The sequence below is a fragment of the Drosophila willistoni genome, assembly GCF_018902025.1.
Source record: "Drosophila willistoni isolate 14030-0811.24 chromosome 2R unlocalized genomic scaffold, UCI_dwil_1.1 Seg167, whole genome shotgun sequence".
In the NCBI taxonomy this organism is placed as follows: Eukaryota; Metazoa; Arthropoda; class Insecta; order Diptera; family Drosophilidae; genus Drosophila; species Drosophila willistoni.
The window spans coordinates 784,837-810,298 of NW_025814050.1; the positions used below are offsets into that span (position 1 = coordinate 784,837).

The window sequence follows — 25,462 nt, forward strand, 5'->3', positions numbered from 1 at the left end:
AAGCTTGTAAGTCGATTAACACTTGCGATAGTTACTGCGATTACAGTCTTTGAAAACTGTTATCAGCTTATATTCAACTGACATCATAAACCGAATAAAGTAAAGGTAATTCTTAGATGGAACAAAGCGCCCAACAGCATTTATTGCAGCTGACAGGCAAGTTTTTGTGCACATTTTTGAGCTGAACAATTGAATGTTGAAAATAAATGATTTGTGAAAAATAATTACGAATAAAATATAAATTACAAACTTGTGAATCAAAACTTTTTCATTGGTTTCAGTCCACATAACAAATTCAATTCAAAGTCACCAATTCGCTTTATTTTTCAAAGATGATCCTTAACAAAACGAAGGTATGTGCCCCCGGCAGCTGTCAGAACGAATGATTTGGGATCGAATTTCATTTCCGGCAGTGTCCTCGTGCATTCCTCCACCCGATAGTTTTTCAATATGTGAAAGAGTCCAACTTTTATTTCCAATAGACCCAACAAGGTCCCAATGCAACCTCTGGGTCCAGCACCAAAGGGTAAATAGGTCATGGGTGTGTGCTGTTCCCGTTGTTCTGGGGAGAAACGTTCAGGATCAAAAACATCGGGATTGGGCCAATACTATGTCAAAGAAAGAACATATGATGAAAGTGTCAAGCAATGTGTCTCATGGAATACGGAATCAAGAGTACCTGGGCATCACGATGTAGACCTAATACAGATATGTACACAGGTGTACCAATTGGCAGGCTCAAAGGTGCTCCACATTGCCAGGAAGACAGATCGTAGCCAGATTCAGCATTGCAACAGCGATCCAGAAAAGCAGTGGGAGGGTACAAACGCAGTACTTCATCCACCACTTGTCGTAAATATGGCAATCCACTGATGCAGTCGTATGTTATTCGACTCGCTTGACTGTTATGTAACGCCCTTTTTAGTTCGTCTCTTAGTCGTTGCTGAATGCTTGGATGCTTTGATAGCTCGTACAACGCAAAGGTGATGCTGGAGGAGGATGTATCAAAGCCAGCCAATAGAAGGAACGCCGCCTGGGCCACGAAAAAGTCCGAGCGATGGACAATGCTCTCCGGCGGATGAGTGCGTTTCAGCTGCAGAAAGATGTCAATCAAATCGTGTCGAAGCTCCCCACTTGCCTCTCGCTGGGCGAGCACAAACTCCATTGAGCGACGCATAAACCGCTCGTATTCATCCGAATACAAATGGGTGCGCAGAGTACGGGAAAAGCGCGGGAAAAAGAACATGGTGAACAGATGAATCAATCGCTTGGGTCGCGGATCGTTGACCTCAATGCACATGCGACGAAACTCGGCTTGCGGTTGCTTCAGACTGTGCGCCTCAATTCCAAAAGCCAAGGAGGCAATGATGTCTGTGGTAAAGAGAGCACACATTTGTTTGACTTCCAGTTCCATGCTAGTATCGCCACCCATTTGAGTTTCCATATACGTTTCAAGCGTAATTCCAATTTGACTTAATAATCCATACATCTGGCGCACTTTGCTGACCGAGAAAAACGGGGCAAAGATCTTATGGGTTTCCCGCCATGTCTCGTGTTTGGCAAAGAACAAATTTTGTGCTCCCATTGTGTCCCCAATGGGATCAGTCGTCTCAAAGCGGCTGGAGAAGAGGGCAAAGTCCTCGACCAAAATTCGCTTTATGAGCGCCGGCTCACGAAGTAATATTGCATGATTATGAAGCACATGCATTCCCACATAGGCATGTCCACGTGCTGCCCTACTCCCGTAAAGTTCCTTAAATTGGTCCCCAAAGCAGCAGGCACCTCTCAACAAGCGCCATACATTCCCCAAAAAGGGCGTGACTGGAATATAGGGAACTCCCAGCCGCTTCCAGTAGCCGAAGTGGCGTCTATGCCACAACCAAACGAGTAATAAAAGGAAGAAGCCACTTCCACTGATGGCCAGAAAGCAAAGAATCAACAAACCAAAAATGGCGATCAGAAGAAGTAGAAGCAACACGATTATCATTTTAACAGTGAAAACGATGACAGTCAAGAGCCGACTGAAAAAAGTTCATGGACGTTGCAGCTTTTTGCATTGATAAAGCGAAAGCTTTACCCCTCCAACAGTGCTACTCCCCTTTTATGTTCAACTGCATCATCGCTTAATCAGACTGTCCATGCAGTTACCCGCAGCCACTTGACCAAAGAAATATTTACAACCTACGCTGCTGCAATACCCTACAACCTGAACTAGTATACTTGTTCTCTAACACCAATATTATTATTATAAGTATAGGATATAGTTGCTAACTATCAATCTAACTATGTTTTACAAGCACTGACAACTAAGGCCTTCGGCGTAGACGAAAACTACATCCATGCAGTAGCCTGGGATTCGAACCCGGATCCTCGTTTTTCATTTGCCTAAAAATATATATACTTTACAGGGTTGATGAAGTTATCCCTTTTCTTATTACAGTCTTACGCTCATTTTGAGTGTGAATATTTCCATCATGACTTGATCAGATATACAAGCAACTACACCAAGACAGATCTGGTGTAATCTGATAACACCGTAAGGTCTACCGTCCATTATTAGCATTCAATCCGTCTGTATATCCGTCAAACAAATTTGAAAATTTGAATTTTTGGATAACATCTTTATCACTTTGACGCCTTTAGGTAAAGAATGAGTAATAGAAAACTTGGCCTAGGCCTGATTATCCTGGCCATCTGACGACGGTTAAAGCAGCAGTCACAATATATTGGTTTTATTTTAAACACAAAGCCGGTATTAATTATTGGTTGAATAAGTCAACAAAAGTCAAAAAAGGAACTTCATCAGTTTTCAGTTTTATGCTTAAATCAAAGAATAACTTTAACTACAAATTTGGTCAAAAAAGTATGCCAGCTGTAATAACTGCATATTTCTAACTTCACGCTCCTAAAAGTAGGCAAGCACTTTAAAGAACACACAAGTCATGTCAAAAAATTGTAAAATCGTTTATTAATTTTACACTTAAGTTATAAATTTAGTAGGCACAATATTAGCTGCAACATACTCATAAAAAACTTTGAATCTGTCTATAATGATTTTGTACATTATTCCTAGTTCTGCTGTTGTTAGTCAGCAAACAAGTCAAACAATTGTTAAAGAAATAAAACCGAATTAAATAAATTCATATCACGAGCCAACAGTTAGGATCCGTGCAGATTGGGATGTTGCCCGCTTGTGTTTTGCAGCGCCTTGGCAACCTCTTCTTGGAGTGTGCTGGGTGGATCCGACACAATGTCCGTATGCATAGATAGGTACTTCAATTTGTTCGTTACAGCTAAAAAACAATTTAAGAGCACAAAGAAACTCAATGTCAGCGAAAAAGTCTCGATGCAGAGCACGATAATTATGCCTACCGGGTCGAAGATCTATAAGTGAGCAGTGTTGATCGACCCACAGAAAAGCGGTTCGTCGTAGTTCATCTAAACTAGCACTAGAGACAGTTGAGGTGTACGAGGCCAGAAGTGGTTCCAAAATAAGACCCAGCTAAGAAGAAAAACATATCTCTTGGTCATTTCGGAAACATTTAATGGACTTCAAAGTACTTACAATCCAAAACTTCCAATCGTTCATGGTGTTGTAGCGTACATAGATTTCATAAAGCTGGCGAACATGCTCGGTTCCTTGTCTCGTCACTGGAGCTCCATTTGCTGGTAGAATTGAGTGAAGGTGCCTAGAGAAAAAAAAGTTTGTTTAAAATTAAAAATCAGTTGTACTTAGTTTAACGCATTGCGTCCGAAGAATATTTCTACATAGCCGGAACTACTCTGCTTGTGAATAATGTTCTACAAGCAAGTGGTACCCGCGCTTAAAGTACTATAAGTGTAAATAAAAGTCGGTCTTACGTAAGCGAATTGTTTAGGGCGTCCCGTTCCATTCGCAACGACTCGATCTTGTCCTTAAGGACGTTACGTTCCTGTCGCAATTGCTTAATGTGCTCTGCGCCCTTCTGCAACATGGCTGCCTTGCTTAGCTTGGCATTCGGATTCTGCTGCAGCTGTGGTATCAGTGAGTGAAGCATATCGAAACCGTTTTTGATATTGTAGCGCCGCTTCTGCTCGGCATGGATGTGACCAGCGCGTCGCTGTGTGTCCCTGGGCTGATATTTGAGACTGGCCGAGGGTGACAGGGGAGAGTCCTGAGAATCGAGAAAGGAGGAATCTGGCGAGAGGCTCAGGCTACTGCTTAAGTTGTTGCTAGATGGCCCGAAACTGAGCACTTTATTCTGAGCAGCTGCTCCAGGCGGACTGTGCAGTGTTGGCACTATAGCAACGGGTAATGAGGCGGACTTCTTTGGGGATTGTTGTTGTGTGGATACGGGCACCGAAAGAGGCGTGGCAGCATATAAAGATGGATTGTTGTTACTGCTGTTGCTACTGGTGGCTATGGCACTGGCAGAAGAAGTACTTGGCTGTGAGCTATTGGCCACGGTTACCGCCTGAAGGCGTGTATCTGTCGGGGAAAAGGTATTCAGTAATGGCAATACAACTATTGAATGAAGATTTACTCACTCGACGTCAGTAACTGTGCCAGGGTGCTATTGAGCATCGGATCGCTAGTGGCCTGTTGCATTTGCTGCGTGACCAACAGGTTGCTCACACTGTTGGAAGTTGTTCCTCCACTAGCTGCGGCCATCACCGAACTATGTTGTTGATGCATTGAGTTGCTGCGGACTCGAGACTTGCTTTTGGCGTGATATTTTGGCACGGCGAACGGTTGCTGTTCATGAACCAACTGCCGTCCGTCGGGCAACTTGTTCAGGGAGACATTTAAGGGCAGACTGTTGGAGCGGTGCATCTCTTTCGGCAAGATGGTGTTTGGTGTAATCCAAGTGGCCGTGCTGACAGCTGAGGGTTGTTGTTGTTGCTGCTGCTGCTGCTGTTGTTGTAGCAGACTGGCCACTGTTTGTTGTTGTGCTTGATGGGGATTTACCGACTGTTGCTGGCGCGATAACTGCAGCAATTGCTGTGTACTTAAGCCCAAAGGTAGCGACTGCTGCATTTGCAATTGAGGTCCTGAACCATCCTGTTGCATGTATCCTTGTTGCTGTTGCTGCTGCTGTTGTTGCGGCAATCGTGGGACATTGAGAAATGCACCAGTCGATGCAGATTTCTTAAATTGCGGATAGGGCTTGTATCCAATAGAGGAATTGTATGATCCACCACCACCACCGTCGTTGAGCAATGACAAAACATCTGCCTGAAGTGGTTCCACCTTAACACTAAGTTGTTGTTGTTGCTGCTGCTGTTGCTGATAATTATCGTTAAAATTGTTGATGAAACTGTGATTATTAAACGTGCTTTGTTGTTGTGTGGGAAAGTGTTGCTGTTGTTGCTGTTGCTGCTGGGGATGTTGCTGTTGGGCGTGAAACGAACCCGACTGTAGGACAACTCCGCCAGAGACATGCTGCTGCTGTTGTGTCTGCTGCTGCTGTTGTTGATTCTTTTGCTGCTCTGCGAGCATCTGCTGATAAAGATTGGTTTGGTGCAAAGTAGGCTGTGCCTTGTCATAGTTGTGGGGCTCTCTGCGGAACGGGCGCTGGCTTTTGACAATGCGTCCATTGATCACACTCTTGCCGGGAAAAGTGTCGCTTTGTGAGCAGCGATTGCTGTTCTCGCCAAAGTGTTTTCCCGCATGCAATCGACCGATGGATACATCCCCCCCACCTATCAAATGGGCGTCATTAGATGCCTGGTGCTGGGATTGTCGGGCCACCCCAAAACGCTGCTCCATTTCACCATACGCCATGCTGTTGATGGGAGTATTCAGCTCTAGCATATTAGCGTCCACCTGGCTGACACTAGCACTGCCGCTGTTGCTGGTGACCACATCCATCATGTTGCTGTCGTGGCTGTAGAGTGTATGCGGGGCACCTACAATTGCGGGCAGACAGTAGTCGTCGTTCTTGAGCATCTCGGCATCGGTACCCTCCTCGGGCACGGGTGGCAATCGTGTAGTGGGGAGCAAATCTGCCGTAATTAACGGTTAAAGATTCCTTCATTTCGATATTTGACTACACTTGGATGTCTCACCTGAGAATGTAATGTCGATATCATCTAAATTCGGTTGCAATGGTCCCAGACTGGGCTGTATAAAGTCTGCTATGCCCGCACCCCTGGCTGTTTAAATTAAAATGTTTCGTTAAACACATTTTTGGTAAATTGGCTAATTGTGACATACCAATTTCCCTGGAATCCGGAAAAGGAAATGGTACATTTATGGCCGAAAACAATGTGTCTGTTGTCCAGTCGTCTGGCATTAAGTTTCTATCATTTAGCGGTGACCATTCCAGAAAGTCCAATTCGCTTTTCTGTGAGGGGAGTGGAGAGAGAGAGAGAGAGAACAATTGTTTAAATTATCTAATGAAAAAATCGTATACATATTTCTGGCTAATTGTGTTTACTTTCATCGAATAACCGCTCAGTTTAACTCACTGCGTCCAGTATGCAGGCCGCGTTTCGGAACTTTATTAAATACCAGCGATACCTTTCGCTGGCCCCAATAGTTTTCAACGCTGACAACAACTCGTACGAAGTGAGACACAGTTGGATCTTTTATTTGACCATGACCCTGTTACATGCGACTTTAGGCTGCTCGGCGTATTTTATTATCGCCTTTTGGAGTGAACCTTATGAGACATATTTAACCGGTGTAACCAATCATTATGGCCATATTCTTGGTCTTTTTGAGCCATTGTCGCTCAATGTGTTGATAGTTTGGTTGTATCTGCACAAATATCGTCAGATATTGTTGATTCAAAGACTGCTCAAACTGTCAATCTTTTGTAAGGATCTAACCATTCCGCGTTGGATATTTCGCCTTTGGCTAGCTTCAATTTTGCTTTATATTTCCGCTAATCTTAACTACTGTTGGACAAGTACTGCATGGTGCAATGATCTTTATGACAAGCTCTTTGTAGTGTCCTACACTCTGCGACAGATATATTTCCATTATCTGGTATCCCTTTTCATGGCAATTGTTCACGTAATGAAACACATTATGCGTACTCATCGACACGCTTTGGCGAATAGTTTGATATTGCCAATACCCGAATTGACCAAAATTCTCTTTGTCACTCTGGGGAGTTTTGATGAAATCCTATTTCTGTGTGAACTGCAAGTGAATGTAATATATGGAGGACCACTCACGCTTCATGTGCTCTACGCTATTCTGAGTATAGCTGCGACTGGTTACAAATTGTCGCTGAACCGATACCGCATTCGAAGTATTTTATATGAAATTATGTGGCTACTACCGATCGCCACATATACAACATTTTGCCTTGTCTGGAGTAATCGACTGCAGGAGGAGGTAAGTGAATCTCCCCTTAATTGACTCCTATAATTGCTATGCAGAGCAGGGAACTTTACCCTGGAGTCTAAGGCCAAGACAATAGTTTGAAAGTCAACACTTTCAGACTTGAGTGGCAGTCGTTTCGCCACATTACTGCGATGCAGACTACTTTGAACGCGTACATAGTAATCCTTCGTTATTTGGGCCTCACCACTGCTCGATATGAAGAGGGTGGTTTCTATCAATTAAAATATACGTGGTTCTTTGTCTCCATCCACTGCGTTCTGCAGTTCACATTACTATGGAACGTGTACTACATTTTGACCGATGTCTTCTTGGCACTAGTCGACACAACAGTTTTTATACAAAAGTTGATTGCTCTGACGGAGTCCGCTTCACTAATGATAAAGCTCTTCTGGATGCTTATCATGCAGCGGCGTCAATATAGTCTCCTGGAAGCTCTCCAGCGACTCTCTGTAAAGTTTGACACAATGTTTCTGCCTCGATGGATGTTATTCTGTTGGATTGCTGCCACTTTGATTCACATCCTGAGCGTCGTTTATTGGATTATCGCCTTTGTGCTCGAGCCAAGTCCGTACAATCTGTTGCCATTGGTGACATATCTGGGACACTGGGTTTACTGCAACTACATCGTTACTTTTTACATGGCTATGGTTCATCGAATAGCTCAGATATTGCGGTGCAATTCTGCGAAACTGGCCCAAGATCTAGGCAAGAAAGGTGATCAGCTGAAAAAGAAGGGCGTTCTACGACATCTGGGAGTGTACGATGAAATCATGTTGCTTTGCTCAAGCCACATGAATGTCATATATGGACTACCAATTTGTGTGGACATGTTCTATACAACCATTGCAATTACCTCGAATCTATACTATGTGTGGCTCTACGGGCTGGAATTACTAGATTCCTTGCAAATGTTTACTCGGATTGGTACCATAACAATATTTATGGTAATGCCGCTTTGGTATAATAATTTAAATGACGAGGTAAGTGCCATTACCCACAATCAAAAAAGCTGTGACCACATAGAGCAAGCTGTTGTCTCTTAAGACCAGCAACTGTTGAGACGCTTTAATAGAACTCCACAGGCATTGGCTTCTCTCGATAAAAAGAACCTTTTTTGTATACAACAACCACTTAATGAAATTATTTAAAGCCAGTCGAATTGAATATGTTATTTTGATCGACTTCTAAACGAATTATTTTGAACATCTATGGTTTTAAATCAAAAATGAAGTAAGTAAGTCGTCTCGCCGACTTAGATACACCATACACCAGTAAAGCAAATATTTCAACTTTATTAAACAAATGCATTTTCACATGCTTCTTACAAGCATATCTTACAATTAGTATCTCGCTCACTCAATCATACGAGCACCCTAGCGCCCCCACCAGCCAACGGCCAACTCCGGCCTTATGTAAAAACATTTATATGCATAACTCGACTGTTTTTTGTCCGATTTTGATCAAATTTAGTATTTTGCTAGATATTAGTATTAACTTTAAGTGTGCCAAATTTGATTGCATAAGGTAAAAAAATACGGGAGATAATCAAGTTTTTCAAATTACGGCGGAAAAGGGCGTGGCAAAATTTTTATGCATACAAAATGTGTGCATTTACTAAGCGAATATACATACCAAATATGGTGTCTCTAGCTGGAATAGTTTTTGAGATAAACGCTTTTTTTAAATTGCGGGGGCGGGAAGGGGCGTGGCAAAAATTTGAAATAAACTTGATCACTCTACATACTACAGGAGTCTACATACCAAATTTGGTGGCTCTAGCTCTTACAGTCTCCGAGATTTAGGTGTTCATACGGACAGACGGACGGACGGACAGACGGACAGACGGACATGGCTAGATCGACTCGGTTGTTGATCCTGATCAAGAATATATATACTTTGTGGGGTCGGAGATGCTTCCTTCTGCCTGTTACATACATTTTGGCGACTTTAATATACCATTTCACCCTATGGGTGTATGGTATAATTAATATTATTGTTCAAACAGTTAGAACAAATAGTGAACAATCTGTCGATATGTATTGATCATCACAGAAGTTGTATTTATCTGATCTGATTAATATTTTATGAATTTTCCCAATTGCACAATGGTTCGAACGATGGTTTTTATGGCATAACCTCTAATTGAAATAGGAGACTATTGAAACTTTCCAAGTCTAAGAAGACTTATTTAATTCTATTTTACGCAACATTGGTAACCTAATTAAATTTTCTATAAGTCATAAGACGTAAAACTACACACAGACATACAAACAAAACATTTCGAGAATTCCCAAAATATAAGGTATTTTAAATTGCGTCTTGCATACCTTAAGGTGCTAATTTACCCCAGGATGCATTCCATTTAATTTGTTTGGGTGATGAAACAGTCTCAATACCTTTTATCTTTTGCAACTGTTAACCCCTTCGGTTTTGCTTTGATCTCAGACTATTTAGTGTCCCCTAATGTCATCAGGAAAGGATGGAAAAAAGTATCTTTTGCTACTCAGGAATTTGAATTTGGTAAAAAATAAAAGGAAAAATTTCCATAAGGTCAACCTTACTTGCGCAGTCCAAATGAGGATTAATTAAGAAGGCCCTATTCACATTTTTAGATGAACCAGAAAACGAAGTCTAATAGAGTAGTTGGATTTACACCATTTTGGTCCTGAAAACTCTGTCAAAGTTAACCTTAAGTCGGCTAGACCCCAGTTCTTATTAAATTCAAACGCCAAAATAGATATTCGGTGAAATGTCGCAATTTCAAACTCAATACTCGAATTCGGATTGGGATTATGTTGATTTACTCTTGTAAAATTATAACTGATTTCCAGTCTGTTTTCAACAAGGTCAAGTCCGCCAATATGTTGTCACCAAATACCAATATTAATTAACTTTCGTCTTTAATGATTGGAAAAATCAATATATTTTATGGATACGCCAAGTCCCGTTGATCTTTCGTTGAGATAAGCACTTTATTTTGCATCGGAAAATGAAGCTTTTAAATTAATTGTGACAAACCACAAGGCAATACTCCATGGGAGCATCTCTAAGCAATTTGATTAAGTGGAAAACTGATGTCTGATAAACACAATTATTGAAACGTTGAGCAGTTCTATCCCAGTGTCAGTGCTCAGACGTCATCGCAAGTTTAGTGAAACAAGTGAATTTACGGGTATTGTTTGTCTATTGAAATGACGCAAAGGCAAGTTCCGATTTTACGGTTCTTGCACTATCAACGCTATTTGGGATTAACAGACCTAGAGTATTCCAGCTCGCTCTCCTGCTACCAAATCAACGCAAACTGGTGTTCGTTGGCCATCCAATTGGCCGTGCATGGCACTCTATTGTCTGCCTTCTTGGCCACCATTACGAAATCGATGAGCTATTTGGAGACAAAGTCAAAGACAGGCGACATTTTTGACCATTTGGTAATTTTAGCAGCTCCTGTGACCCAAACTCTGGCAAATTTCTGGTTTCACTGCCATCAGGAAACTCAGTTAACTCTCGTACAGCGCTTGGGCCAAATAGCTGGCCTCTTACATGTTGATACCTTGGCTTTGAACGAACCACGCCGGTTCTTTCGTCTTTGGCTGGGTGTTTGTTTCTATTATATTTTCAATGTGCTAACATTTGCGATAAGCACTTGGATAGAGAAGCCCTTTTTGTCCCATGCTTTGGCCCTTATTGGGTTCACTTTGCGTATGCTTTGCTCCAACTACATAATAACTTGTTATGCTTCTTTGGTGTGTGTGCTGAAGCAGTTATTTCAGGCTCAGGCAAATCAACTGAGTGATCTAGTAACTAGAAGTTCCGAATTCGTATGTCTAAGCAAAATAGCAAACAATTTGCGCACACACGATGAGTTGGTTTTGTTAAGTCAGAGAGAGATGGTTGAGGTCTATGGAGGCACATTGCTCTTTCCCATTTTATTCCTAGTCTTGGATGCCACATCCATAATCTATGCATCCACCCTGCAGTGGAGGCATACCCGCTCATACATGGCGCAAATAACCGTTTGGCTCACACCGTTAGTTCTGTATCTAAGCATTCCGATGGTGATCAATGACTTGGCTAATCAGGTGAGTGTCTCTCCTTTGTTCGGAAATCAAAACAACTCCAAGCTAATATAATCAAGCTAATGGGGGCATTCTCTGGAAGCTTCACTTGGCTGGCTTCAATTTAGTGTTAGTAAGACCACGCCATGAACAAGTTGGAAATCAGTGAGCTCTGTTCGTTCTATCGCATTTGCCGCTATTTGGGCATATTCTGTATTCACTACAATTCGCAGAGGGAGCGCTATCGGTTGCGCCGAAGCCTCATCTGCTACCTTGTGCACTTTGCCTTGCAGACCTACTTAGTTAGCTGCATGGTTATTTTGGTGATATATTGGAAATGGTGTTTCAAGAGTGAAAAGACCACGACCGGGAACCATTATGACCGTCTTGTGCTGTTTCTTGCCTTATGCATGCAGTTCGTGCAAAATGCTTGGCTGATTTGGCTTCAAGGTCCCCATCTGCGAATCGTCCGTCAATTGGAACTGTATCGACGCAAGTATCTAACTCATATGCGGCTATCGCTGCCCAAACGCATGCTCTTGATTATTGCAATTACCAATATGCTATACTTGATGAACTTTCTGAAGAGCTGTGTCTTGGAGTGGTTTGCGAATGCCTCACGTCTGTTTGTCTTTAGTACACTGGGCTTTCCCTTGCGGTGTCTTATTACTAGCTTCACAATGGGCACCTATTTGGGTCTGATTAACATTGTTTATCACGTTCTCCAATGGAACCAATCACAAATGGTCGTAATCGTAGAACAACTAAGCCATCCCAAGCGCAGCTGTGAGACCATCCTCCGCCTACGCTGCTGTTTGGAGTTATACGATCGATTGGTCCTGTTGTGCAACGAGGAGATTAGCTTGGTGTACGGCTTCATTGCATGGCTATCGGTGTTGTTCGCTTCGCTGGATGTCACTGGCATTATCTATCTCACTATGGTTATTCAAACGGATAAGTCTCTGGGCGAACATTTGCTGTTCAATATCATTTGGCTGTCGCCCACCCTGATGACCTGTGCGGCGGGCCTCATGAGTAATCGTGTGGCCATTCAGGTACGTTAACCCATATCAATCGGACATATCGACTCACTCCGTTTGTTGATTAAGTCTTGAGATAGTATTTATTCTTTCGTCCGACCGCGAGTTCCTTTAGTTAGTTAGTTGGTTAGTGGCTCCGGTCATGTCATGTCATTCGGTGCTGAGCTGCGCGTGTATTTGGTTAGCTTGAAGTGCCTCGGGTTGCTTTGCATAACACATGATGCATATCGTACCCATGCATCCGATAACGATAACATCCTTGCACTGGTCGGTCTTCTGCTAGCTCAGTGCTGTTCAGTCTTCGCCCTGAGCCGCATCTTGGCCACCCCGCAACAGTTTCAAATGCAGGAATACAGTCATGTCGGAAACACTCACATGATAATCAATTATGCGCTTGCCTGGCTAACTATGTCGTTGATCTATCTCTACTTTTACATCCGGCGTCGCCGCTTTTTGTTGTTGGTTTCATTAATACTACACCATTACCGTAAAGACCTGCGCGGGTGCCATAGAGCGTGTTTTCGTCGTAACTACTTAATATACGCCGGACTAAGTGCACTGAGCGGATTCATGTACCTCAAGGCCTACACTCACGCCAAACTGGAAGCTTTACCTCGTTTCCTGTTGGCTTTTACATACACCTTTAGTTTTGTGCTGATAGGAATTGTAGTGGTTTTCTACAACTGTCTAGTTCAAGTTCTGTCCAGCCTTGTGCGTCGCTACAACGAAGATCTGTCCGACGCTGCCACCACAACGATCCCGTCTACAGCAGTGTGGCGCCTGCGTCTGGAACAACGAAATCGGCTGATCTGGGTTTGCTACGAGCATCTGAACCGTGACTTTGGCCTTGTGATGGTTTTTATTATGGCGTATATACTGTTCTCGGCACCGGCTGCCCCGTTCTTTCTAATAACTATGGTGTTCGAAATAGACAGACGTATGGGGCATGAAGATATGTGGCACGCCTTGGTTACCACTATACTATGGAACATGCCCTGGAACTTTGCTCTGGTAATGCTATTGCGCACGGATGTTGTATGGAGAGAGGTAGGTGGTAGGCCCCGGACAATCCCATGCGTGAGGAATTTGTCACTTGACAGACAGGTTCAATATTTATTTAGTCTCATGGGTGTTTTGTGTCATTAAACAAATTAGTTAATAGGGCTTAGATTCCTTAGCACTTGCCGAAAATTGAATTCTCTCCAATTAATTAGTTGATTGGCATTTGTACTAGCTACTTTATTTTCAATTATTATTTACAAGCCATATGATTTACTGAAGAGCCCCTGCGTCCAAAATATTCTTGGGCTGATAGTTATTGCCATTATTGATGAAGCTGTCGATTAATCAGCTGCAGCACTGACTAAATCAACAATATAATGTGCACCAATTAGGTTGATTAGTTTGGTAGCTGCTTTCGTTGGGATAGGATGCCCGGAGGGCAGTATTACGCCGGCCAGCATGTCCACCTGTCGCGATCTACGTTTGTACATTCAACTTTTGAACGCGTTGGGAATGATGTGTTGCCAACTGGATGAAGGTCCTTGTCTGGTTACAGCGACCCCACGTTGCGAACGGTATGCCCTAAGCTATACCATGGGAGTGATAGCGACGTCCATGGCCTGTTTTACCTATGCCCACATGGAACCGCAACGTTTTTACATGTTAATCTACAATCGAACGGGAAACTTTTACGAGACAGTTAACTTTCGATGCACGTGCCTGGTCCTGATTCTACTCTACGTGTGCCTGTATTTTAGGCGACGTCGACATGTATCCTTGGTGCAAATTCTTTTGACACTCAATCGGGAATGCCTCTCATCTGGCTTAGACCGTCGCTTTCTCAACAATCTAATTCTCTACGGAGTTCTTTTGCTTCTATGCTTCGGAAACTATTTGAATGGTTACTGCCATGCCGGAATGTCGACTTCCGCCTTAACAATCTATGTGCTGGTAAACACATATGCCTTTGTGGTCCTGTGTTTGCTGCTGATCTTCTTTGTGTGCCTGAAACAGATAATGGCCGGTGGTCTCCTCCACTACAATCAGCAGATGATGCTGGGTTTCGCGAGGCCTAAGTACATCAGGGCCTTGAGGGAAAGGCAAAAGCTTTTAGCACTTTGTGCGGGAGAGCTTAACGAGTGCTTCGGGTTGTTAATGCTGCCCATTGTGGCTCTGGTCTTACTCAAGATGCCATCGGGCCCTTTTTATCTAATAAGCACTGTGATGGAAGGTCAATATGGGGATTCAGTAAAATTTACGGTGATGTTCTTAACTGCTTCTTTCTGGGATGTACCCTGGTTGGTAATCATGATCTTGATGCTAAGAACTAACGGGATTACCTTAGAAGTGGGTTATAGGAATACCCATATGTTGAATTTAAATATCCAATTTCCATCTCAAACGTTTTCTTTTCCAGGCAAACAAAACAGCCAAGATCCTGTCGAAAATCCCACGGACTGGAACTGGCCTAGACAGAATGGTACGTACACAAGGCAGGAACTTTGGCATTTATTTTGATTTGATGCTTTTTTTGCTAGGTTGAGAAGTTCCTGTTAAAGAACCTACGACAACAACCCATTTTAACGGCCTATGGATTCTTCGCTCTGGACAAAAGCACTTTGTTTAATGTACGTAAGAAAAATTACCGCACCACAAACTAGTCAATATATTTATTTTCCAGCTCTTTACGGCAATCTTTACGTACATGGTGATTTTGGTGCAATTCAAGGAAATGGAGAACTCTACCAAAGCCATCCAAAGAGGGACAGCGGCAGGACAACAAAATTTCACCCAACAGTAAAATGGATTATCTACTTACTGAATCATATGTCAAGCAGCCCGTTGCTTTCGATCTATAGTTTTTGCGCCATTTTCTGTATTCAGCCTTGATGACAGCCGAATGTCGTTTCCAATACTTGCCCTCAAGTACAACGGTCTGTGGGGGAAACAAATGGGGAGGGTAATTTATTAAAATCGGTTGAATAACCCAAACAAAAACAAATATTTAATAAGTATATAAGTACACAAATGTACACAAAGATAGACAGATTGAACGTATTCCAACTTAATTATATTAAAACGTAATCAGTAGTTAAGGCTTACAAACGTCAGAGATTGCGAAAGAGTGGGAACACTACACACACCTGTACCTATGTGCTAAGTACACATCGATGTATACATAGTACATACCTTGCACATCTTGTCTAGCGCCTCCAACTCGCGCAGCGCACTTTTGTTAACTGACTCGAGCATAAAGCAAAGTCAATAACTAAGCCCCTTAGACAGGTTCCTCTAATCAGAGTAGTTGTCAAAAGCGTTTGGAACATACACTAACAGAAATCGATGTCTGAACTCTTCAGAAACAAAAATTGACTGCAACCACTGAATACTGCATCATTTCTTCGAGTGTACATATAGCGGCCGGCCCTCCAAATGTACTAAACTTTCGCACAAAAAAAGAAACTTGTAAACCCGATAAGATAAATCTTTTACTGGGTACAGAGTCGAGTAAAATTTTTCTTTTGCCTGTGCGTCGAGGGTCTCAAGCTCCTACGTTGCAGATAAAGCGCTCTCAGAGGTCTCACAATAAAAAATCACAGCCAAGTGCAAATTATAAAATGGGTGTGTTTTCTTTCGGAGGCTCTCCCTGCTCTACTCTATGTGTTTGTGTGTGTTCATATGTCTTTAAGTGCAGCTATATTTAATCGTAGTAACCGTTACTTGATAAGCTAATTAAATGATATTGTAAGAGGTGTGTGAACAGGGTTTACCAGGTAAACATCGAATCCTTTTAGCACGTTTACATTTGCAATTAGCCGAATTGGTAACATCTCTTTACCAGAGCAAGATCATAAAAAACATTTCACATCATAATTTGCACTACTTTTATAATACGTTGAAGCTTTGTTCGTGATTACTTGCGACGTCGCTTTCTTTGAGCTATTTCTGTATGAATTGTTTCGCACTCAAGGTCAAATACCCCAATAATTTTACTCCCGACCCAAGTGGCTAGTGTGACAATACAATGGTTGTTCCCTATGCTGGTACTACAGTACGCACACATCTACATGCAAACGTTTCGAGGAAGTATCAATCTATAAATAAGAGTGCTTAGCTGGCAGGTTATTATTAGCTATCAGTGCAAATTGTCAGATCTTATCACAAGCAGATGTGGTAGAGGGAGTAGAACTAGCTGCTCCATAACTACGTGGGCGATGTTTAAATATCTCCCAGTGAGTTGGTGGGCTAATCTACGATAATCATCGAACGATGATCACGCATTAGACGAATGATACCACCATGTCCACACGCCACCTCTGCTGCGTGGGGGTTCTGTTAAGTATTTGGTTGCGATAATTAAAAAATGAGGAGATCCCAGCCCAACCGGGTGGAGCGTGTTTCCATAGTGAGTCAGCTGTATTATTACTTGGTATTTGGCTGATTATACAAGTCGTACGCATTGAGCACTAAAGCAATCCAGCTTATGTAAAAATATAATCAATTAGGGAAAAGGAATTACGCAACATTGAAAGATTTCAACAATGAAATGCATTGGTAACCCGCTATGGATAAAAGTTCCACAAAACCCACAAAAATTAGGTCATAAAAAAAACGTTCACACGGCCCAATCTATTTTCGACAAATCGTTCCAATGGAATCTATATGATATGGTGGTACAGACGGGCAGAAAGGCAGACGGATATGTCTATACCAACTCGTTCTGCAAACTAAGGATATATACATTTATATACTTTATATTGTCGAAGATGCTTCGTTCTATGCTTCACATTTTTGAGTAAAACTAAAACAAATATTCCTCTATTTGCAATTTTCACTAGACTCGATTTTGCAAAGCAACTACAAATACGACTTTAAGCACGACAGGACGTTTTTCAAATTTTACTCAGGGTATATAGAGAGTTTTTTTGATGGGGGTCATTTATTTTCAGGATGTCATCGGGATGACAGAGTGAGTTTTGATTTAATAACCAAGGCACAGCCAAGTTTAGGTTCTTTAATATTTTTGTTCATCGATTTTACGTTATCAATTTTTCAAATATATTCCGTTTGACTGATTTTCACTGTTCCCGATTGCCGATACTTACTTGAGGATTACTGTGTATGTCAACGTCCAGCGGCGATGCGAATTGACACACCGGTGTTCTGCGCTTTTGTATAACTGAAAAAAAGGAAATATTCTTATTAACATCGAGAACGCGCCAAAAAGAAAAAATACAAATACACACATAAAAATGGAAAAATGGAATTTTAAAGCGTGATAAGATTTCATGAAGAGATAGTGTTTTGTTGCTTGAGAGAGATGTTAAGTAGATGCCACCAAATGCTGTGACTACACGTGTGGGTCTTGCTTCCCAGTCTCAGATGTTGTTCTTTGTTGGTTTAATGGGTTTTTTTTTTTTTTAATTCATTTATTAAGTGATAGAAATATATACAAAGAAGGAAAGGAAATTTGGAAAAAAGTTTGCGAGGGGAAGTAGCTTGTGTGGTACTGCCAGCGAGGGTATTGCTTCACACAGGCGTGCTTCCACCCGCTTCCTGCTCTCAGGTCATTCGACTCGACTCAGCTGCTCCACTCTGCGGAGCTCAGTCATGGCGATAGCCGCGAACTCGTTGAATGCCTCCCAGTTTTCCCTGCGACGAATCATCATTGGGACCAAGTTGGATACCGTGATTTGCTCCCCGAGTTCCGCCTCGAGGTGTTCTCTCTCGGTTTCGAAGCGTCCGCACTTGAAGAATATGGTTTAATGGTTTAATGGGTGATATTCATGATTCCAATGGTTTAATGGGTGAGATATATTGTGTGACGTGGTTCAGACTCATTTCACAACAAGTCAACAATAATTAAATCTACACACACAAATTAGTGTATGTTTGTGTGTACATACATACATATATCTACTGCATCTACACACTTCACATAATATAAGCGACGAAAATAAATGGGCATCAAAGCTATATTCGCTTTCAAATGCTAGACAAACAGAATCTAGTTATGATATTGCTGGCACCCTTCGACAGGGGATTACGTAAATAGTAAGATGTCTGCACACTACAGAGCAAAAAATGCCTAGGATTCACATAAGTATCCTTTCGAAAAGGAGATAAGTATTTGGCAAATGTTTTCAAACACATCTAGATGTTTTTTCCATTGTCCAGGTGATGACGCTGGGCCCAGTAGGCTCCAAGCTAAGAGTCAATACGCAGCCTGGGGCCATAAAATACATTTATAAGCACATATCATATATGTATACAATTATAAAGTATAAGGCAGGTACTAAAAGTCAGACAAGAAGTAGGTAGGCTTATAAGATATTCTTTTTGTTCATTATAAATAGACCTAAAATTTTCCATTTGCCTTTGTTGCCGTGCCTTGTCGCCCATTGGAGAGATAATCACTGCCGCCGAGCTCCCTGCTCGACATTGTAACGCAGCGCTGTTGTTTTCTCCCTCGCACAAATAATGTAACGGAAAATTTTCAAATTTAAAAGAAAAAACTAAACTAAACAGAAGTCCGAAATCAGAACACTTTGGCATTGTGGAAACGTAGGTAATACTTTAAAATTGCTGATTTGTAGTTTTTTTTTCCAAGCTAATCAGCAAACAACGAAAAAAAAACACTTGAGCGCCGTCTGCATCACCTTTTATATTGAGTCTGAAGTGAGTGGGAAAATTCGACCAGACAGACATACTAGCCGAAGAAATAGTATTGGCAACTAAGACAATTCGTATACAGCCACATGTATGTACATATGTATGTATACCTCCATGTATTACAATTAAATTGAAATTTAAACGAATTGACAATGTGAAGATGTCAGACCGTGTGATAAGGTGCTTGATAAGAAGCAATACGGGAAAGTGCGTCGCAATGTTGCTTGGCAACGCGAAGCGTCCAAAGTGGTACATAGTCTAAACCTATCTTGGATCACACCAGAGTCTTTCCAATCTAGTTTCAAGTCTTACATTCGGTTTTGTGCTACATATATAAATCCCTGCTAGAATATCAAAGTCAAATCTATGAATCTGTGAACGGGAGAATGAGTAATACACTGGTTCGTACACAAACCAAATGATCGGACACGAACGTGAGGGCTTTGAAAGCTTTTTTTGCTCATCTAGTATGGCCTTCTAATTATGGTTCCCTCTCCACTCACCTCTCCGCCTTCCTAGATAAGTAGGGTTAGGTTTATAGCCCAACCTTAAATAGACTCAATCATTTATGTTTCAATACTACAAGAAAATTCAGGTTTGTAGGGTATTTTAGAATCGGCGATACGAATTCTTCGTAGCTCCATCGTGATAATGAACTTACACGTGCAGGGTTTAAGGAAATAAACTTTAAAATTTCTGAATAGTTTTTAAAAGACTGCGTGAGCAAGTTAAATAAATTATTACATTTGAAGATCATTTAAAGAGCAATACATAATGGATTATTGAATACTTCCATAAAGCAAATATCTCTATGAACTCTAAAGACTTGAAAAGCATCATGTGATCTAATAAAGTGCTCCAAAACAAAGTTGAGTTATGAGTCAAGCGAAAACGAATAGAGTTCAACTCATTCGTAAACGAAACCAAGTCAATAAGCAAGTATAAGTTCTCGTTCAAAGTACAGTCGAGTCTCGATAATTCGTATTATCACTAATCTTTGTTAAAAAGATGCTACCATGTAGAAGTATGTGAATACTTATCAAAATGTTTATTATTGTGATTCCGTGACAGTTTCGGTATGATTAAAAATATTAGCACAGGTTGTAATATGCAATTTATGTGAAAGTTAGGCACAGTCTTTAGAGTTTACGCATGCTGATCTCAATACAGAAACAAAACTAAACAGAAGTTATATTCATGTGCAATGTAAGATTAATTTGTATTTCATAAAATAACATCACTCACATTGCATATGCCAGCAACGCCAGATGACATTGTTCAAGCGTATTTTGTCCTTCCAACGCAAACGCACTCCTTTGAAATGATTCCATTTGGGTGAGGTGAGTTTTTGACTGCAATGAAAAATAGTTTATTAATTAATACCATCCTTGCTTTTCTTATAAACTATCGAGAATATGATAACAGCCTACTTGAGATTGTCGTCGAAAAGTTTTAAAAGTGTGTCAAACATTGACTAAGTGACGATTACACTGGTCTACAAATTTTAATTGGGTAAGTATGAAATTAAGAACCACAACAACATGAAAACAAACAGTCTAGTCATTTTGCGTTATAATTTAGAAGTAACGTCATGCGGTTTGTGCCTTTTTTGATTACTATTGAAATTGATATAAAATCCCATGTTTGACTGTTTGACAGTGGCCTTGAGAATTTACTCGGACAGAGAGGGAGAACTGGGGATGCTCTGATCCTGATGGAATTTTGCTCGTCAATCTTCGCAATAGCGGATGATAAATTAATTTAAATGTGCAAAGAAAGCAAATCAAAATTTGTAATTCATATGTTGGTAAAATACCCCTATGATAATGGGTTATACCTTTCGATATATGAAAATCCTATATTAATAACGGTTTTCGAAATAAAACCACTTTTTTTATATAAACTGGCCCATTTTTTATGTAAACTAGTGTTATCAGTTCCATAATAAATTATTAATTTACCATTAAAACAAATAGATTTGTTTATAAATAAAATAGATAGGCAGATTATAAGTCTAAAAATAGACTGGCCCCATAACCCTATAAACAAAGGCATAATCTTCGGTAGGAAAACGGAACGAACGAAGCGAAAAATCGCAAATAAAAGAAGCGCAGTAGGTGTGAAAGTCGTCGTCTGAATACCCTGCAGTTCCTAGGTGTTCACCTAGGCCACTTACTCCAAATGCTCCTACAAACCGAGTCAATGGGCATGACTTCCAATTTATTTGGCCTACTAATATACGCCTTAACAAGAATGTTGCCCGACTTGACGTTAATTAAGAGGGGGTATTGCTATACGGAATGGCGACAACAATAAATCCATCGCGTATTAATATCAATCAATCGACGTAATAAACACCAACACATAATCAATAAAGAGAGATATGCAATAAACTGTTATTAGTATTATCTATTCATTTTGTTTTTCGTGGTGATTCAGTGGCCGTTATTAAAATAGTATTAAGTGCATTTTCTGTTGTTGTTTCGCTTACAGGTGTTGTACTTAGTTCACACCCTCAAATTGCACAACAAAACACTCAAAACCTCTTGAATGGTTAACCCGCTGCCCCCCCTGAATCGTTATCTCAACTATCTATCTATACATCTACATCCCTTTCTACATCTCTTTAAGTAATGACGTTGTGCCATTGACTTCCTGTATTTATTATGACCATAGTAAATAAAACTGAAACCGATTATTGGCAGAATTCCAGTTGTTACTATTTTGTCTAAAGGGAAATTCCGCCAGCAACAGACGACGCTGCGTCATCACCATTAAAGATCAGTCTGTCTGTGAGCTCTTTAACATAAATCTGTCTACTTATTTATTCTTTTTTTGGATATAAATGGAATATTTAATTTTATTTTGACTGTGGTTCAAACAAGTTTGTTTTTTTTTGCTGACGCAAGCATAGAAGAATTGAACAATGCTCTATATCTAAATAAGCCAAAAAAAAGAGAAATAATTCTTTAATTTCAGATTGCAAAATTTAGAGACACATTCATGACACAATTGCTACAAGAAAAAACTCAAAATATTACTTTTAATTTATTTTGGTATTTGAAAAGAAAGGGTAACACGGTGTGGCATTATTCATTACCATAATCGGAAGATATGTAGAAACTTGTTTTTTAATGTAAGACAGATACATACATAAATACAGAAGTTAAATTTTTAAAATTTTCGAATTGAAGTTGGCTAACAGTCTGTACTAACATTTTTCTTATAAATAGGATAAGGACAGTGTTACGAACTCTTCGAATAACTGTACTGTGTGTGTTTTGCTTCCCTGTTTTGTTTTTTGCGCATTATCTATGCAAAATCCGACAACACATCGTAGTAGTTTGTTTAATAATAAATAACACATACAAGCATTAATAAAACCAAGCAAATCTGGCTGCGAGCGGACAAGTCCTGCTGTACCGTACCATGGGGCATGTATGCGGGTTGATAAGAGCTATCTGTCTGATAAGATGTGGCCGTAAAATATGTTAAATCGCATGCTGACAAACAAAACAAAGAGAAACAGTGAAGAGAACATGGCGCTAAAAATAGATGGGGGAATTAACGAAAAAGCGTCGTATGATACTTTGATGACTAAAAGTCTGAATGAACCATCAAAAGGCATGGAATCTAAACGAATCAACGAGTCAAAATAACAATAATTGGGAAGACAAGTGTTGATACTCTGCTTCGCCAAAATTTGTTTTAAAAGTTTGTCAATTTGTTGTTGTTGCGGTTAATCGCTTTTTTTTAAACAAGTACGTGCAATATTAACAGCTCTTATTTGGTACAGAGATTTATGGTGACTCTTTTCCCGATGGGATGGCGATTCTGATCTGAATGTTTGGAATAAAATGTGTATACAATAAAAACTTAGCTCTTTGGACTGGTGGACTGGTTAGATTGTATTAATTTTTTGCTCAAATTGCGGCTAAGAGTTTAAAAGCGAAAATAAAACATTGTTTTCAAATTATTTGGTGTTGACGTCTGCAGAAATGGGAGACCTGTTGCGGGTCTCTGTTACGGGCATTTCGTAGCAGGGCGAAGTTTTGGGACCAAAGTAACCCGAGCGGCAGCGTCGACGTTAGCGATTATGCGACCGCTGTCCAAGCTTTTTTTTGTGTTTGGTTCGTATTTTTGTTTTTGGCCAGTTTCATTATCACGCCTTGTGCTCGTGAACAGCAAGCGGCAAATGGGAAACTGAAGTAACCTTTCGTTTGGCACGTGTTTGTCGGTTTCACTACTCACCTGTACGCCAGATTCATGCACTTGAAGAGCTTGGTGAGGGAGGTCTCAATCTCTAGGTGGGAGGTGATCATGCTCATACTGCTTTCATCGCCGTCCTCCTGGTCCATGCCCGAGCGCGGAAAATGGACAACTGTCTGTGGCACGTAGAGCTGAACGTCGCGGCAGGTATTCGGGGGCTCGCCGCCTTTGTCTAGGCTAGGGTCCTCGGGATCGAGCATTTTGACTTCGCCATCATCTTCGAGATCATCTTGTGCCTCCTCTGCCTCGAAATGTGAAACCATAAATTGACCCGAATGTATGGATTCGCGTTCGGCCTTTAGCATGGCAGCGGCGGCAAGTTCAGCGGAAGTGCTATTCATGCTTCCTAGAGATCCGCCAACAATCAAGCCAGTGAATGAGCCTGGTAAACTTCTAGACGTGTCCGTGTACTGGAGGGATGAGAAGCTCTGTGGAAGCTGATGCTGCTGCAGCTGTGGATGTTGTGGATGCTGTTGTAGCTGCTGCTCGGGCTGCTGGGGGGTATGCTGATGCGGAAACATTTGGTTTGTGTATGTATTTGTTCGTATTTGTGCGTATTTGTTCAACATCATTTTAATTTATAGCGGGAGGGGGGACTTGGGATTGAGGCGTCTTTGTAATAACGCTTGAATTCTATAGTTTTTGTTTGTGGATTTTGTTGGGGAATTCATTCATTCTGACGCGGCACTTTTAATGGTTTTTTAATGTTTCTCTCTCATGGCAATTAACCGATTTGCTTTGGGTATTTTCCACCGAACACAGCTAAAGAAAAGGGTTTTAGCCACAATTAGATACAATTTTCGTCACTTTTATTAATAAATCCAATTCAATTAGCTTATTTTTCTTCGAGTTGAGAACTTTTAAAGATTTTTCTAATTCGATTAACACTTTTATTAATATTCTTTGGCTTGTATATGCCCAAAGTTGTTTTTCTATTTTCAATATAGTCTAATTAGCGATATTTTCTGCAATTAGCGCTTTGGTTTTTCAATTAAACAACTAAATTTTTGGTTTTGGGAATTGAGAATTGTTCAAACTTTTTTCTGCGTTCAATTTGTAACGGCAAACACGCCCCGTTATATGCGTCACAACAATAATAACAACAATCGTGTACGCTCACACATTCATACAGGCAGCGCAAAAGAGAGAAGATGAGATAGAGTGAGAGTGAGAGATGCACACGTGTGTGTAAGACGTCAGTGAACCTCCTTTTTTCCTCTCTTCCAACTTTTCCAAGGCAATTGCTGATAATGAAAATTTCAATTACTGCTGTCGGCTATTCCGTCAAAAGGCACTCACGTCAGCACGCGCCAAACTGTTTATTAAATATTATGTGAAAGAAGCGAAGACGCGTTACTCGCAGCCAGAACGTGAGGGCTTTTTCATTTCACAAACGGAACTGAACTGATCAAATGAACGGAGACCGAAGCAGAATGAAACCTGTGCGATTGCAATCAAAACATTGAACAGCTGATGGTTCTCCCTATCTCGCTCTTTGGTGCCTTTGGTACTCTCTCTAAGTCTGCCTTCTCGTTTACTCACGCTGGTGCCTTATCAACATTGGAATTTTCTGTGAGCGAACAAGACAAACATATGTACATACATGCATACAAAAGAAAAACACACACAAAAACAAAAGCCACAAACCATACAATCGTTTTCAGTACCAAAACAAATCGATTTAAATTTCACTAAAATGTTATTCAGATTTTCTATATTGCTTTTAGGTTCCAATTGTATTGTGCCATTTGGCCATTAACGGTTTTTGCGGTGCAACGTGCACTTTTGACCTCTACTCTGCCTCCTTTTTTTCTATACACAAACACACGGACACTCAACACACACATAGCCACGCGCACTTGCGTTGCGTTGGGGGTTCGTCGTTCTGGAGACGACCCCAAATTTCATACGTCATTAGCCCGAAGCGAAGAATGCTTTATTCCAAAAATAACACATGATAACTCTACTCAATGTACTAAATTAACCACGCATTTCCACCCATTGTCTCATCACTTCTTTTTTGTAACAAACTGACTTCGATAAATCAACCAAACAATCGATTTGTATTATTTATATGTTGTGGCCAG

General features: G+C 40.9%; 4 protein-coding genes across 7 annotated transcripts; 2 read left to right on the forward strand and 2 right to left on the reverse strand.

Moving 5' to 3' along the window:
- Positions 1-299: 299 nt before the first annotated feature.
- On the reverse strand, positions 300-2,004 carry LOC6646723 (probable cytochrome P450 6t1). Its single transcript, XM_002069365.4, has 2 exons — positions 680-2,004; positions 300-608 (listed from the first exon to the last, which is right to left on the reverse strand). Exons 1-2 carry the CDS (start codon positions 1,985-1,987, stop codon positions 327-329), a joined length of 1,590 nt encoding a protein of 529 aa, XP_002069401.2. The 5' UTR covers positions 1,988-2,004; the 3' UTR covers positions 300-326.
- Positions 2,005-2,945: 941 nt separating this feature from the next.
- LOC6646724 (carbohydrate-responsive element-binding protein) lies at positions 2,946-24,968 on the reverse strand. 3 transcript variants are annotated; one of them, XM_023178198.2, is made up of 11 exons: positions 23,358-24,968; positions 20,352-20,458; positions 17,540-17,613; positions 15,253-15,369; positions 6,197-6,326; positions 6,049-6,135; positions 4,528-5,985; positions 3,862-4,468; positions 3,566-3,689; positions 3,373-3,502; positions 2,946-3,293 (listed from the first exon to the last, which is right to left on the reverse strand). In XM_023178198.2, exons 1-11 carry the CDS (start codon positions 23,945-23,947, stop codon positions 3,160-3,162), a joined length of 3,558 nt encoding a protein of 1,185 aa, XP_023033966.1. In that variant the 5' UTR covers positions 23,948-24,968; the 3' UTR covers positions 2,946-3,159. The 3 variants fall into 3 exon arrangements, with proteins under 3 accessions (XP_023033966.1, XP_046866789.1, XP_023033967.1); XM_047010833.1 differs by lacking the exon at positions 23,358-24,968 and adding an exon at positions 20,537-20,592; XM_023178199.1 differs by lacking the exons at positions 17,540-17,613; positions 20,352-20,458; positions 23,358-24,968 and adding an exon at positions 15,624-15,647.
- On the forward strand, positions 10,507-15,254 carry LOC6646725 (gustatory and pheromone receptor 39a). 2 transcript variants are annotated; one of them, XM_023178201.2, is made up of 4 exons: positions 10,507-11,415; positions 14,851-14,913; positions 14,972-15,061; positions 15,115-15,254. In XM_023178201.2, exons 1-4 carry the CDS (start codon positions 10,528-10,530, stop codon positions 15,232-15,234), a joined length of 1,161 nt encoding a protein of 386 aa, XP_023033969.1. In that variant the 5' UTR covers positions 10,507-10,527; the 3' UTR covers positions 15,235-15,254. The 2 variants fall into 2 exon arrangements, with proteins under 2 accessions (XP_023033969.1, XP_023033968.1); XM_023178200.2 differs by lacking the exon at positions 10,507-11,415 and adding an exon at positions 13,565-14,780.
- LOC124460267 (gustatory and pheromone receptor 39a-like) lies at positions 11,538-12,465 on the forward strand. The gene has a single exon (XM_047010780.1). It carries the CDS (start codon positions 11,538-11,540, stop codon positions 12,453-12,455), a length of 918 nt encoding a protein of 305 aa, XP_046866736.1. The 3' UTR covers positions 12,456-12,465.
- Positions 24,969-25,462: the final 494 nt, after the last annotated feature.